At 34.3% G+C, this 13,910-nt stretch overlaps 1 protein-coding gene and 1 pseudogene across 1 annotated transcript; one reads left to right on the forward strand and one right to left on the reverse strand.

The window, feature by feature from the left end:
* Positions 1-4,921: 4,921 nt before the first annotated feature.
* Positions 4,922-6,474, reverse strand: LOC110606366 (caffeic acid 3-O-methyltransferase-like). Its single transcript, XM_043953191.1, has 4 exons — positions 6,035-6,474; positions 5,645-5,955; positions 5,513-5,577; positions 4,922-5,418 (listed from the first exon to the last, which is right to left on the reverse strand). The coding sequence occupies exons 1-4, from the start codon at positions 6,469-6,471 to the stop codon at positions 5,122-5,124; spliced, it is 1,110 nt and encodes a 369-aa protein (XP_043809126.1). The 5' UTR covers positions 6,472-6,474; the 3' UTR covers positions 4,922-5,121.
* A 3,228-nt stretch (positions 6,475-9,702) lies between these two features.
* LOC110605875 lies at positions 9,703-11,100 on the forward strand (annotated as a pseudogene).
* The last annotated feature ends 2,810 nt before the right edge of the window (positions 11,101-13,910 follow it).

The following is a 13,910-nucleotide window of genomic DNA, read 5'->3' on the forward strand; positions in this document are numbered from 1 at the left end:
CTCATCAAACATCGAGCTTGATTGAACATAAACATCATAAAACCTAGATCATGTATATACATGGGATTATTCAAACATATTATGGTCAAGCACAATTTTAATCCTCAATATCAATATTACATAACATGACTGATCATAACCTTACATCATTTTACAAATCATCATGTCCACATCTAATTATTACAAATCACATGACTTTACTCTTCTGGATTTCCTGATCTAGTCCGTACCTGCAACCCTGGGGGATATAGGAAAAGGGGGGTGAGCTACTAGAGCCCAGTGAGCAGAATACTAAAACATTTAAAACATATGCCATCATGTAATGCATCATATCACAGACAAATCATATCAAGGGTAAACCTGTCACCAAATAGTCCCAGCATCATATCCGTGCCAGGCCGTAGAATGGGGTCCTGGTCTTCCTGTCATATCATAACATTACTTACCATTGCCCCAGGGCCTCATCTGGGCACCTGGTCTTCGCGTTCCATACCGTGCCAGGCCGTAGAATGGGGTCCTGATCTTTCATACCGTGCCAGGCCGTAGAATGGGGTCCTGGTCTTTCCTCAGGGACTAATTGGATCATACAGCATTCACCCACATCCACAATAAAGAATGCAATGCAACATATTTGTGGGTTCTAATGCAACAACCTATTATATCACATGGCATTCGTGATGCATGATTCATGCTAAAACTTGCATTAATTTAAAACATAAGGTTTATTCTACTCACCTCAGGCTAACTCTGACAATGAACTGAAGCAGCTGACTCACTGCTGGGGTCCTCGGTTCCTTGGGTCCGAACCTACACAGGTGGACTCAAATAAGGGACCAAACATACTAGAACATGACTCTAAAAATATCCCCCTAAAACAACTCAAAACAATCAAAGAATTCATGCAAAGGAGGGCTGAACAGGGCACTTTCGGCGGCAGGTTCGGCGGCCGAAAGTCCCTCCAGAGTCGAAAGTCATGCACCTTCGGCGGCACTTTCGGCGGCCGAAGGTTCTCTCCAGAGGCGAAACTCATGCATGTTCGGCAGCACCTTCGGCGGCCGAAAGTCCCCTCCAGAGATGAAAGTCCACTTTCGGGGGCAGGCTTCGGCAGCCGAAAGCTGGCCTCCACAGGCAAGTTCGGCGGCCGAAAGTCCCTTCGGCTGCCGAACCTGAGTTTCTCCCAAAGTGGCAGAAACTCGGCTCTTATGCACATTTGCCTCCCAAAACCTTCAATCATGCATACAACTCAACCAAAACATGCATAAACACATACATAAGCTCCTAGGGGCTTCAAACTATCCTAAACCCCAACTACAACACATCAAAAGCAACTCAGCAACCTACATTGCCCATAAACACAACACAAAACCTAACAAAGCTCAACTAGCCTAAGCATGCATTTCTACCCCATGAATCAACTTGAAACTTATTTAAAACATATAATGAGCTCAAGATCGGCTCTTACCTCTTGAAGATCGAGAGGAAAAACGATCCTAGCTCGGAGATGGGAGAGATCAAGTTCCTTGAACCTCCAAGCTCCAAAACTTGCTATTTGCTTAAAAATCTTCAAAACAAAGATGAAAACTCATAAAATCGTGGAAGATTTGAAGGAAGAACTCAAGATCGGCATGAGGGCAGCAGAGACTCACCTTGGCCGAAAATGGGGAGAAAAAGCTCACCCGTTCGGACATGGGGACCCCTTTATAGGTAGCTGGCCATGCCACTTTCGGGGGCCTAACGTGCCTCCGCATGCATGCCATGTTCGGCGGCCGAACCTGGACTTCCCTCACTTATGCCTTCGGGGGCCTAAAGCACTCCCGAAGCGCATGCATGTTCGGCGGCCGAACCCGAGTTTTCCTCCAATGCTATTTTCATGCAAAAACTCATTTTCTTTCTTGCTTAAAAGCATAAAATGCATTAAAACCCTTCTAGAAGTCTCCGACACCTGAGATTCCACCGGACGGTAGGAATTCTGATACCGGAGTCTAGCCCGGTATTACAGAGGTCTTCCGGTATCACATACTCACAACAAACAGCGGTATACAACGACCACACGCAAAAACAACTCATAAGAACATAGTTTCGACCTCACATAAAAGATTGAGGCACGGGGCCATAAATGAAAAGCTAAACTCCGACCTCCCAAAGGAGCTCGAGTCACAAGGTAAAAAGACTTTGATCTCGCACAACAGCCAAAAGTGCCAAAGTGTCATGCCGACCTCAAGAAGGTACTGAGGCATAAATGAGCTCGGTACTGGTAAACCCAATAGGCAGACCGAATTAAGGCAAGGCGAATCCTAAGCAAAATGCGTACCAAAATACAGGGTCAAACAGAGAATCAGGGGCAATCATAAGAGGCATCGACCTCAAGAATTAACCGCTAACACTAAACCAACTCAGCTGGCCTAGAGAGAGGTCCAGGCAGCAAAGAGCCCGCAAAACGCTTGAGAGCAGACAACCCATAAACACTCGGGGCTAAAAAACTTAACCAACCGATACATACACGAGAGCCCAACGCTCAGATAAAGAATCAAGGAGACATGAGCAACATAAAAAGCCAAATAAACCATTCTGAACGACCGAATGGGGCAGTAGAAAGCCCTGACTCATCAGGATACAAAAGAATCGAACCGCAGTATGGTCAAATCCAAAACAGATAGTCCGACCTCTTCAATCTAGGGTCGATCTCCCCCGAAGCTTGGAGGGGCCTCATATCTGGACCGACAAAGCTATAAGCCTATAAAAGAAAAGTTAAAACCGAACAAACAAGCAGTCAGACTGAAACACAGCCCGAATAAGACTCGACAAGAAAGCAAGAAATTAAGTCTGACTTCACAAAAGAGCTCAGGGCACCAAAGTGAGGAAGGCGAAATTCCGAACTCCTGAGCCCGTTGCACAGGCAGCATCATAAGTTATAGGCCTAAAAGCCTAAGTAAAGAACAAAAATCTGAGCTCCTTAATCCGCAGTACAGACGGATTCACGACAAGTAAACAACCAAGCTGAATAAAGCTGAGCATAGAGGACATACCAGAGAGCCGAGCTCCCCACATAAAAAAGCCTGCAAATGCAGAAAAACACAAAAGGCTAAACAAAAGCGAGAGACCCTGCTCACAGCTTGGATTAACTCACAGTAAACAAACACTTAGCAAAGATGACCCCGGGAGAGGAAAACGACAAAAAACCGAGCTCCCTATCCTAGTGGAGTACACAACTCAGACCGCACTAGTCGCCAAAAGGTTACCTCCAGAGGGATAAGATGTCTGAGCTCGTAGCGAGAACAAAATTTAAAATTGTCTAAAACGAGGCAGTCGTGCAAATAAGACATTCCTCTAGGTATTATATATCCGAGCTCGTAGCACTGGCGAGGTCATGAACTAAAAACAAAAATGCCCTCATGAGAATAAGAAAAATTACAAGTCAGAAGCTTAATCAGACTCCGAGCTCTTATCCCGGGTCAGTTCGACTAACAAAGTCCCAGTACAACTAGCCTAGTCCATCAATTAAGTAAAATTGACGAAGTTAGAAGACAGCCTGAGTAAAAAATAATAATAGTGAGGTACAGACCGAGGTGAAATACCATTCATCACCAAATACACATCTCCAGATCGCCATACGTTCAAACATCAAAGTAAAGAGACAAAGAAATAAAAAGGGCAAGTAAAGGACGTTTTGACAAGAGCCGTTCTCGAGCTATACGGTCATTAACGGAGCCTAAGTATTTACCCCCTCACTAGTCATGGAATAACTGCTGAGGAGGTAAAGGGGCAATTGATAACCTCCAGATCTTTTCTAGCCCAGGAATAAGGCCGGATCCAAAAGAAGGCCACAGGTTCAAAGCCCATCAGATCATACGCTCGAAAGACGGCTCGACTTCACGAGCCTGGACCAGCGACCCAGGGCAATCCGGGTCAGATACGAGTACAAGCCCAATAGGGGAGTAGGCCTAATTACTCACCAACCCTGTTCGCATGCGTGCCAGGGTGAATTGCATGCGTGCCAGGGTGAATTAATAAACATATCACTGATAATTTCAGTATTACAAAATTAATATGTTAAAATTAATAAACAAATTATTAGAAATATTTTCAATAGTAAAAGATTATGTTGTAAATAATATTTTATCATATTAACATTATATAATATAAAATAAAATTTAAAAAATAAAAAATTATCTGCCAACCTATTATTAGAGGACCTCCCGCGGCGCCTCTCAGATAGATGCCTTTCTATGTGAATAAATTTTTAAAAAAATTAAAAGAAATTAAAGTTGTGTCACCTCCTATAAGTCAAGTTTGTCCATGCCGTAATTCTGAGTTTAAAACTGTTATACATAGTTTAGTGATGTGCCCTTTTGCTAAGCAAGTGTAGACGATGGACCACTTCAATATTTAATAAATCCATAATACTCCAAGTACATGAAATGTGGTTTATTTGCTGGAAGGGGACAAAGAAGGGGACAAAGAAGGAAAACAAAATGGAAGCAAGTAAATTATTGTGAAGACTTGCATATTTGCTGGTGGGCAATTCCAAGTACATGAAATGTGGTTTAAGGATCAGGGAATCATTAGATCTGTTTGTTAGAAGTGACATTTTTAACCGCAGATACTTTGCAGAATGCCAAATATATTTACGTAATCCTGAGATAATACAAGAGGCTAATGTTTCTCAGTGATGTCGTAAAATGAAAGAAACTGCCTCTGTTTGTAGTCACTTTTTGGATTATCTTTTTGGTCTTTCTCTATCAAAACCAGAGGCCGAATTAGCTGGTGTATGTTTATATCTTATTGCTATAGCTGCATAAGGGCGTGTAGTTTTGGTTACCGTTTCAGTTTGAATTTGGTTTTTTCTTCTTATTCTAGTTCGGTTCTTGTTTAGAACTTCTAAACATAAAAGTATTTTTCAAATAAATTGTTAATGAAACAGAACAGCTGGTGACCATCATATTATTCCATTGGCACAAAACCGAACATGTTGTAGAGAGCATAAACTAAGAGAAATTATTAATGCACATACGCTTTTATTAATAATCATGAAATACTTACTCTTTTAGGGTTGAGGGAGAAATACCAGTAATATTCTAGAATTTTCCACAAATTTAATAATATGTTGATCAAGATCAACTCTCATTTGTGGAACTCCAAAACCCAGCTATTGTAAGCACAGCATATGGCTTCACAGCTTGAAAAGCCAGATTTCAAAGCCAAGGCCTCAAACTCCTTTTGGGTTCTCTCTTTTCCTCCAGGACTTTGAGTTAACATGACTAAATCTAGCTTATGCGCAAACTGTGAAGAAACAATGTTCTCTGGGGCCATGGGTAGAATGCACTCCACAACAATCACCTTACCATTACTAGGGAGAGCTTCCCAGCAATTCTTGAGAAGTTTCAAGCAATGCTCATCGCTCCAATCATGGAGTATCCACTGCAAGGTTCATCAGCAAATGAACAAAACTTCTAACCATTAATTATGTTGAATCTATACAAAATAAAATTAACTCATAGACAACGATGACCACCTTCAGGAAAATTGCATCTCCCTTTGGAACACTCCTAAACATATCTCCTTTGACATGCTCCACTCCTGCCATATATCATCAGCTTCATATAATAACTGGGTATTTTTCACAAAACAGAGCATACTTTAATACCTGAATATGAAGGTGAATTGGCTAATACATGGGGCAAATCGTAGTTGATTCCCTTAATATGAGGATATTTTGAAGCGATAATACTGAGAGTAACTCCAGTGCCACCTCCCACATCAACCAACACATTGAGGCCATCAAATCCCCTGTAAACATTGAGGATCTTCTTCACCACTAAGGTAGTGTAGCTTGACATTGCTTGATTGAATAGCGTGTTGAACCTTTGATCAGTTCCCAGGTATTCAAATGCCGTCATTCCATGGGCTCTGCTGAATGGAAATCCACCTTCAAGTATTGCATCATTTAAATGGAACCTACAATAACATTTGGGAATTAGATCATACACTAAATGGGCAGATAAATATTAGAGGAAGAGGCCAAATATATGAGTACCAGCTCTTCATGAGAACCTCATCATGGTGCATCAACAATAGAGGACCAGCAGATCCACTCCCATCTTGGTTCTTGGTGAGGAATTTGCAAATGGGTCCTGCACCATACCATCTTTCCACTTGGCCATTCTCTTTGGTGGAAGACGAGCACTTCACTATATCATAGCTTGCCAAAACACGCAACATACGATCCAGTAAGATAGGTGCATCTTGGTTTCTCGCCGCCGGAATCCGCTGTGCAATCTCGGAAGCTGAGAGGGAACCACGACTGTTCCCAGGTGTGGAAATGATGTCGATGATGTTGAGCTCCAGAGTTGATTTGAGTACCATTGGAAGAACAACGGCATTTGCTAGGCTGACGGCTAGATTCCATGTTTCTTCTTCATCGTAGCATTCAGACACAATTGTAGCTGAAGCGCTTTGCTCAGAACCGGTCATTGATTTGTGTGAAGCTGCTGTTTCAGCTCATCGTCCTATTTAAATTAAATTTAAAATTAAATCGAATTAAATAAATTAAAAATTAAAAATTAAATTAAATTAATTTTAATTAAAAATTAAATCAAATTGAATTAATTTAATTTATTTTTATTCAATTTAATTTAATTAATTTTGATTTTTAATAATTTATTTTATTTTTTATATTTTATTTTTAATATTTAAAATTTAATTAAAATATTTTAATTTTAATATAATTTAATCTTTTTATATTATTAAAAATAATATATTATTATTACTAATTCATTCAATTTAATTTTTTTAATTTTTTTATCAAAATCAAATCTAATTTAAATTTTTAAAATTAAAAATTGAATCGAATCCAAATAAATAAAAAATTAAATCAAAATTTTAAATTAATTTAATTTAATCAATTTTTTTAATTTAAATCAAATAGTGTCACACAATTTTTACCGTCACTTACTCACTGTATGAATTATTTTAAAGATATTTTATTTAAAAATGTAATTCATAGGTGATTTAAAATATATAGATGTAAAAATTGTAATATAATTTAAATGTCAAAAATCTAAAAGACACATCTGAAAAAGTAGTGGCTGAACACATGTTTTTTTTTCAATCATGAAAAAGAGAGTTTTTTTTTTTTATTTCGTGTATTATAATTAAAATAATTATTAAATCACGTAAAATTTAAAAATATTTTTAAATGAATGTGTTCGTCGATCATACCGCCTAACAAATCAGTTCAACACTGTTTTGATAAGCTGAACATGTTCGGCACTCAAAAGTGCCGAACATGTCCACAGGGTTATGCATGCAATTGAGATTGGACATGTGCAGCACTCAAAGTGCCGCACATGTCCAAGTATGCACTTGCATGCATGTCACCCATAACCATGCATTCCAAGCATACAAGGGATGAAATATTTTAAAATTTTAAATTATTATATTTTTTAAAAAATATTAAATTTTATTAATTTTTTAATTATATTTTTTAAACATATTAAATATTATAAGTTATTTAATAAGACTAAAACATTAAATAAAATTAATACTAATTAATTTATATAATATTATAATATTAAAAATAAAAAAATTAATAATTCAGATAAAATATTTTAGGATTTTAAATTATTATTTTTTTAAAAAAATATTAAATTTTATTATTTTTTAATTATATTTTTTAAACATATTAAATATTATAAATTATTTAATAAGACTAAAACATTAAATAAAATTAATACTAATTAATTTATATAATATTATAATATTAAAAATAAAAAAATTAATAATTCAGATAAAATATATTAGGATTTTAAATTATTATTTTTTAAAAAAAATATTAAATTTTATTATTTTTTAATTATATTTTTTAAACATATTAAATATTATAAATTATTTAATAAGACTAAAACATTAAATAAAATTAATACTAATTAATTTATATAATATTATAATATTAAAAATAAAATAATTAATAATTTTAAAATAATTAAAAAAATTAATAATACAGATAAAATATTTTAGGATTTTAAATTATTATTTAAAAAAATATTAAATTTTATTAATTTTTATTATATTTATTTATAAAAATATTAAATTTTATTAAATATTAAAAAAATTTTGAAAAAACTTAAACATAAAATAATTATTTTTAAATTTTTTAATATTTAATAAAATTTAATATTTTTATAAATAAATATAATAAAAAGTTAATAAAATTTAATATTTTTTTAAAAATATAATAATTTAAAGTCCTAAAATATTTAATCCATCTTATTAATTTTGAAGATATATTTTATTTAAAAATGTAATTCAAACACATCTTAAAAAGTAGTGGCTGAGCTGATGTAAAAATCTCTTGAAATCGTTCAATGATATGAGCACATGCTTTTTTTAAAGTTATGAAAAGAATTTTTTTTTCGGTTTCATACATCATAATTAAAATAATTATTAAATCATATAAAATTTAAAAATATTTCAACATATATTTATTCGACAGTGTAGATGCGAACTCCGCTGAACAAAAAGCAGTTATACACTAAAAAAAACAGTTTGAAAAAAAGCAATTCGACAAAATATTCGGTATTTTGATTGCCGAACGTATCCACGGAATTATGCAACTGAGATTGGACATGTGCGGCACTTTTTGAGTGCCGCACATGTCCAAGCATGCAGCATGTTACCCATACCCATGCATTTCAACCATGCATATGCAACTGAGATTGGACATGCGCGTTTTTTAAATTTTTTTAATATTTAATAAAATTTAATATTTTTATAAATAAATATAATAAAAAAGTTAATAAAATTTAATATTTTTTAAAAAATATAATAATTTAAAATCCTAAAATATTTCATCCATCTTATTAATTTTTTCAATTATTTTAAAATGATTAATTATTTTATTTTTAATATTATATAAATTAATTAGTACTAATTTGATTTAATATTTTAATTTTATTAAATATTTTATAATATTTAACATGTTTAAAAGAAATATAATTAAAAAATTAATAAAATTTAATATTTTTTAAAAAATATAATAATTTAAAATTTTAAAATATTTCGGTGACATGCATGCACTTCATGCATGGATCACCTCGGACATGTTCCGCACCATGTCCAATCTCAGAAACCTGTTTTTAAGTTTTTATAAATTTTTTTTAATATTTAATATTTTTAAAAATAAATATAATAAAAAAATTAATAAAATTTAATATTTTTTTAAAAAAATAATAATTTAAAATCCTAAGATATTTTATTTATCTTGCATACATGAGTGAAATATGCATACTTGGAATGATATGCATGTTTGGACATGTTCGGCACAGTTAAATTTGGCATCAAAGTTAGTTGTGCTAAAATATATCCGATGGAATGATTATATAGCAAACAAAATATTTTAAAGAGTTTTTAAAATATAAGAATTAATTTGTAAATATTGAGAATATTTAAAAATTAAATTATAAATCTCTTAATTATATTATATTTTTAAAAAATATTTATTTTCATATAAAAATTTATAAATTACTTTTATACAAACAGATTTTAAAACGTAAACAATAAAAATAAAAGAATTGCCTTTAGTGTAAAGAAAAACATAAATTGTATAGCGTTACCGAATATGATGTGAACCATTCTAATAGAGACTGAAACTAGAAGAACTTAATTAGGTAATATTGTCTAATCATTTTTTGTATTGTTCTTACATCATAGTAATACAAATGAATAAGATAAGAAGTTGTCTATAAATAACCCGAAAAGCAAAAACCAAGATAAAATTATAGGCGCAGGAAAATGGAATCGCCCATGGAAAGGATCTTGGAGTCCCGTCGAGCAAGTGGTTTAGCCATGATTGTAGCTATTGGCACTGCAAATCCACCCAACTGCTTCTACCAGTCAACCTATCCAGACTTTTACTTCAAACTCACTAATAGCGACCACTTGACAGAATTAGAATTAAAACAAAAGTTCAGACGCATTTGTAAGTATCGTGCCGTTAATAATGCTGAAAAATGATCCAGTTTCACCCTATCACCGTCTTCAATCTTTATTCTATAATCAATATATTATTGAATGAAAGTTTACTTGCATGATTTTGCTTACAGGTGAAAGAACGACAATAAAGAAAAGGTACATGCCTCACTGAAGAGTGAAGATATCATCAACAAGAATCCTGAAATAGCTATTTATGGGGCTTCTTCACTTGATGCACGTCAAAAAATTCTAATTCCTGAGGTTCCCAAGCTAGGTAAAGAAGCAGCTTTGAAGGCCATAAAGGAATGGAGCCAGCCAATTTCTAAGATCACACACCTTATATTTTGTACATCTTCAGGAGTAAATATGCCCGGAGCAGATCATCAACTTGTAAAGCTCCTTGGCCTTCAACCATCTGTGAAAAGATTCATGATCTATCACACGGGTTGCTTTGCAGGAGCAGCATCCCTTCGTCTGGCCAAAGATATTGCAGAAAACAATGGTGATTCACGGGTTCTTATCGTTTGCTCCGAGAACATGACTTCGAGTTTTCATGCACCTTCAGAAACCCACTTGGATATTTTAGTGGGCTCTGCGATTTTCGCCGACGGCGCTGCCGCAATTATCGTAGGTGCAGATCTTGATATGACTAGTGAGCGTCCGTTGTTCCAACTCGTATCGGCGTCACAGACAATTATTCCAGATTCCGAGAATGGAATAGTGGGAGAGACCTGCGAAATGGGCTTATCTTATTACTTGTCTAAAAGTGTGCCCCAAGTTATTGGAGACAACATCGTGGAATGGATGAGTGAAAATTTTGGAAATCTGAAGGACTGGAACAAATTGTTTTACATCGTTCACCCTGGTGGACCAACAATCCTGAATGGTATGGAAGAGAAACTTGGTCTAGAAAAACAGAAGCTTAAAGCAAGCCGTCACGTGCTGAGTGAATATGGAAACATGTGGAGTCCATCTGTGTTCTTCATTCTTGATGAGATGAGGAAAACATCTATGGAGGAAGGAAAGGCCACCACTGGCGAAGGATTGAACCTGGGTATTCTGTTTGGCTGTGGTCCTGGTTTAACTGTGGAGTCTGTTATTCTGCGTAGTGTTATTATTGCTAGAGACTAATTATTAATTAATTAAGTAATCCTTGAACTATTTACTTTACAATTAGTTGTGGTGTGGTCAGTGTTCTTGAACTACCTATACATTTGTCTGATTGAAGAATGAATGGGGGAGACTGAATCCTCCCCATACATGATATTAAGCCTCCATGATAACGACTGAATACATTATTGCAACCTTCACTTGGCCCGCAAGTATTATTTTGAATAGTATACATAAATATTATACAACAAACAGCATATTATTTTGAATTATAGCTAGCTGTATATAAATTATCACACAGCACATCCCCTCTTTATTCTCCTGCTTGAGTTGAGTTGAATCTGTATTTGTCCAAACTCTAACGAGGGAGGGAGACAACGAATGGTGCGAACAATTACTTACGAATGGTGCCCACAATTACTTTTTAATTTAAGATATATAACATAATTAATAAATTTAATTTTTTATTTTTAAAATTTAATATTTTCATTTTTAAAATTTAATTCCGATAAAATCTAAATTTTTTCATAAAATTTTCTATTAAATCAATGATAGAAGGCCATTGATTTAAGTAAAATTGACTAACAAAGTCCCAGTACAACTAATCTAGTCCATCAATTAAGTAAAATTGACGAATCAAAAGACAGTCTGAGTAAAAAATAATAACAGTGAGGTATAGGCCGAGATGAAATACTATTCATCACCAAATATACATCTCCAGATCGCCATACATTCAAACATCAAAGTAAAGAAACAAAGAAATAAAAAGGGCAAGTAAAGGACATTTTGACAAGAGCCGTTCTCGAGCTACACGGTCATTAACGGAACCTAAGTATTTACTCCCTCACCAGTCATGGAATAACTGCTGAGGAGGTAAAGAGGCAATTGATAACCTCCAAATCTTTCCTAACCCAGGAATAAGGCCGGATTCAAAAGAAGGTCACAGGTCCAAAGCCCATCAGATCATACGCTCGAAAGACGGCTCGACTTCACGAGTCTGGGCCAGCGACCCAGGGCAATCCGGGTCAGATACGAGCACAAACCCAATAGGGGAGTAAGCCTAATCACTCACCAACCATGTTCGCATGCGTGCCAGGGTGAATTAAATGGTCGCCTAGAGAAGGGTCTGACACGTCCGTACGTACGGGCCTGAAGGACACAGACAGGTAACACTATAAACGTGAGGGGAGACTCTCTCTCTCGGGGGCTTCCTCTCCTTCCTGGACTCCATTTTTATTTTCTCTCTGCAACCCTTACCCAAATATAATGCTTGAATCCATAAAATCTGACTTGAATGTCGGAGGGTCTCCATCGGGACATCCCTGGTAGACCCCTGACCGTTTTTCCTTATTTTGCAGGTCCTTTCATCAAGTAGAATATTGAAAGACCCATTTGAAAGACCCATTTGATGGACCCATATGATGGACCAAGAAGAAAGTCAGGTCCATGTTCATCAAGTAGAATATTGAAAGACCCATTTGAAAGACCCATTTGATGGACCAAGAAGAAAGTCAGATCTATCATGGACCAGGAGGCGGAAAATATTTATCAATATCTGTTATTTTTATTTAATACTTATAAATAATATGAAAAATTAAAAAAATATAATTATTTATTAAAATAATTTTTAATTATTTATTTTGTAATTATTAATATTTTTTAATAATTTATTAATTTTCTGTTATTTATTTAATTAACTAATAAAATAAATAATAATTGAGAGGAAAAATTTTGTTGAAACATTTTAGTCACAAATGAAATTTATTTCAAATTCTATCAAAATTTGAAAGAATTAATTTTAATTAAATCAATTTCATGAAATTCAATTCTAAAAATTGAATTTTTTTTTTCAAATCAAATACATAAAATATGAATTCAATTGAATTTTATAAAATTTTAAAAATTAAAATTAAACCATAAGAAATGTGATATGCTGGAATTAGTTGAAAAGGGAGGAAGGAATAATTGTAAATTCATATTTGAAATTAAAGCAAATTATAAAATACACTACACTCGGAGCATGTGTTGGTTTACTCGCATAGACGAGAAGTTCACTATTCATAATTTAATAGAGTTTATGTTTATATGTAATTTAATGTTCTAGATTTAAGTTAATAAAGAAACTCTTCTTTTTCTCCAATATTGGATTGAAGCATCAAATTACCCATCAAACCGGAACCGTGAAAAAAACGAAATCATTTTCGAACATTCGTAAATAAAACCCATTACGATTTGATTCATAAATTAAATCAAATCATCAGTTCCGAACCAAAACCGACCCTTAGCCAAGTGCCCCAGATCACATGAACTGTTCTTTGTCAAACAGAAAAGATATGATACCACAGTCGTTGCAGGCCTTTTTCAATTAGTTTTCCTTTTGGGAGTAAATATAAGAATCTATGAACAAATTTTTGTCAGTAGTCATAAATAAAATATTTATACTATAAAGATTGAGATGGACAGGATTTTAGCACCTGGAGGAATCTGTAGCTGTTATGGGAGCACTTGAAACAATAGCAAATGCCATGGGTTGGGAGCCTAATCTAAGTGACACAGTTGAAGGTCACCAAGCAAGCTGGAAGACTTTGATTTTTGAGAACCGTATGCCATGAGCTTGTCCTTTTGCCTACCAAGAAAATATGATGTCCTCTGTCCTCACTGAATTCTACTCCTAAAAGAAACTTTTTTTCAATTGTAATTGTTTTTTGTAAGTTACTCAGGACCTTAAGTGTAATTGCCAAAAAAATAACGATTGCAAAAGTTTTAAATTCCAATGGATTCTTGGATAGTAATTGATCATGCCCAACTGTCATTTCGAACTAGATTGTTAG

This window comes from Manihot esculenta, chromosome 18 (genome assembly GCF_001659605.2).
Source record: "Manihot esculenta cultivar AM560-2 chromosome 18, M.esculenta_v8, whole genome shotgun sequence".
Classification (NCBI taxonomy): Eukaryota; Viridiplantae; Streptophyta; class Magnoliopsida; order Malpighiales; family Euphorbiaceae; genus Manihot; species Manihot esculenta.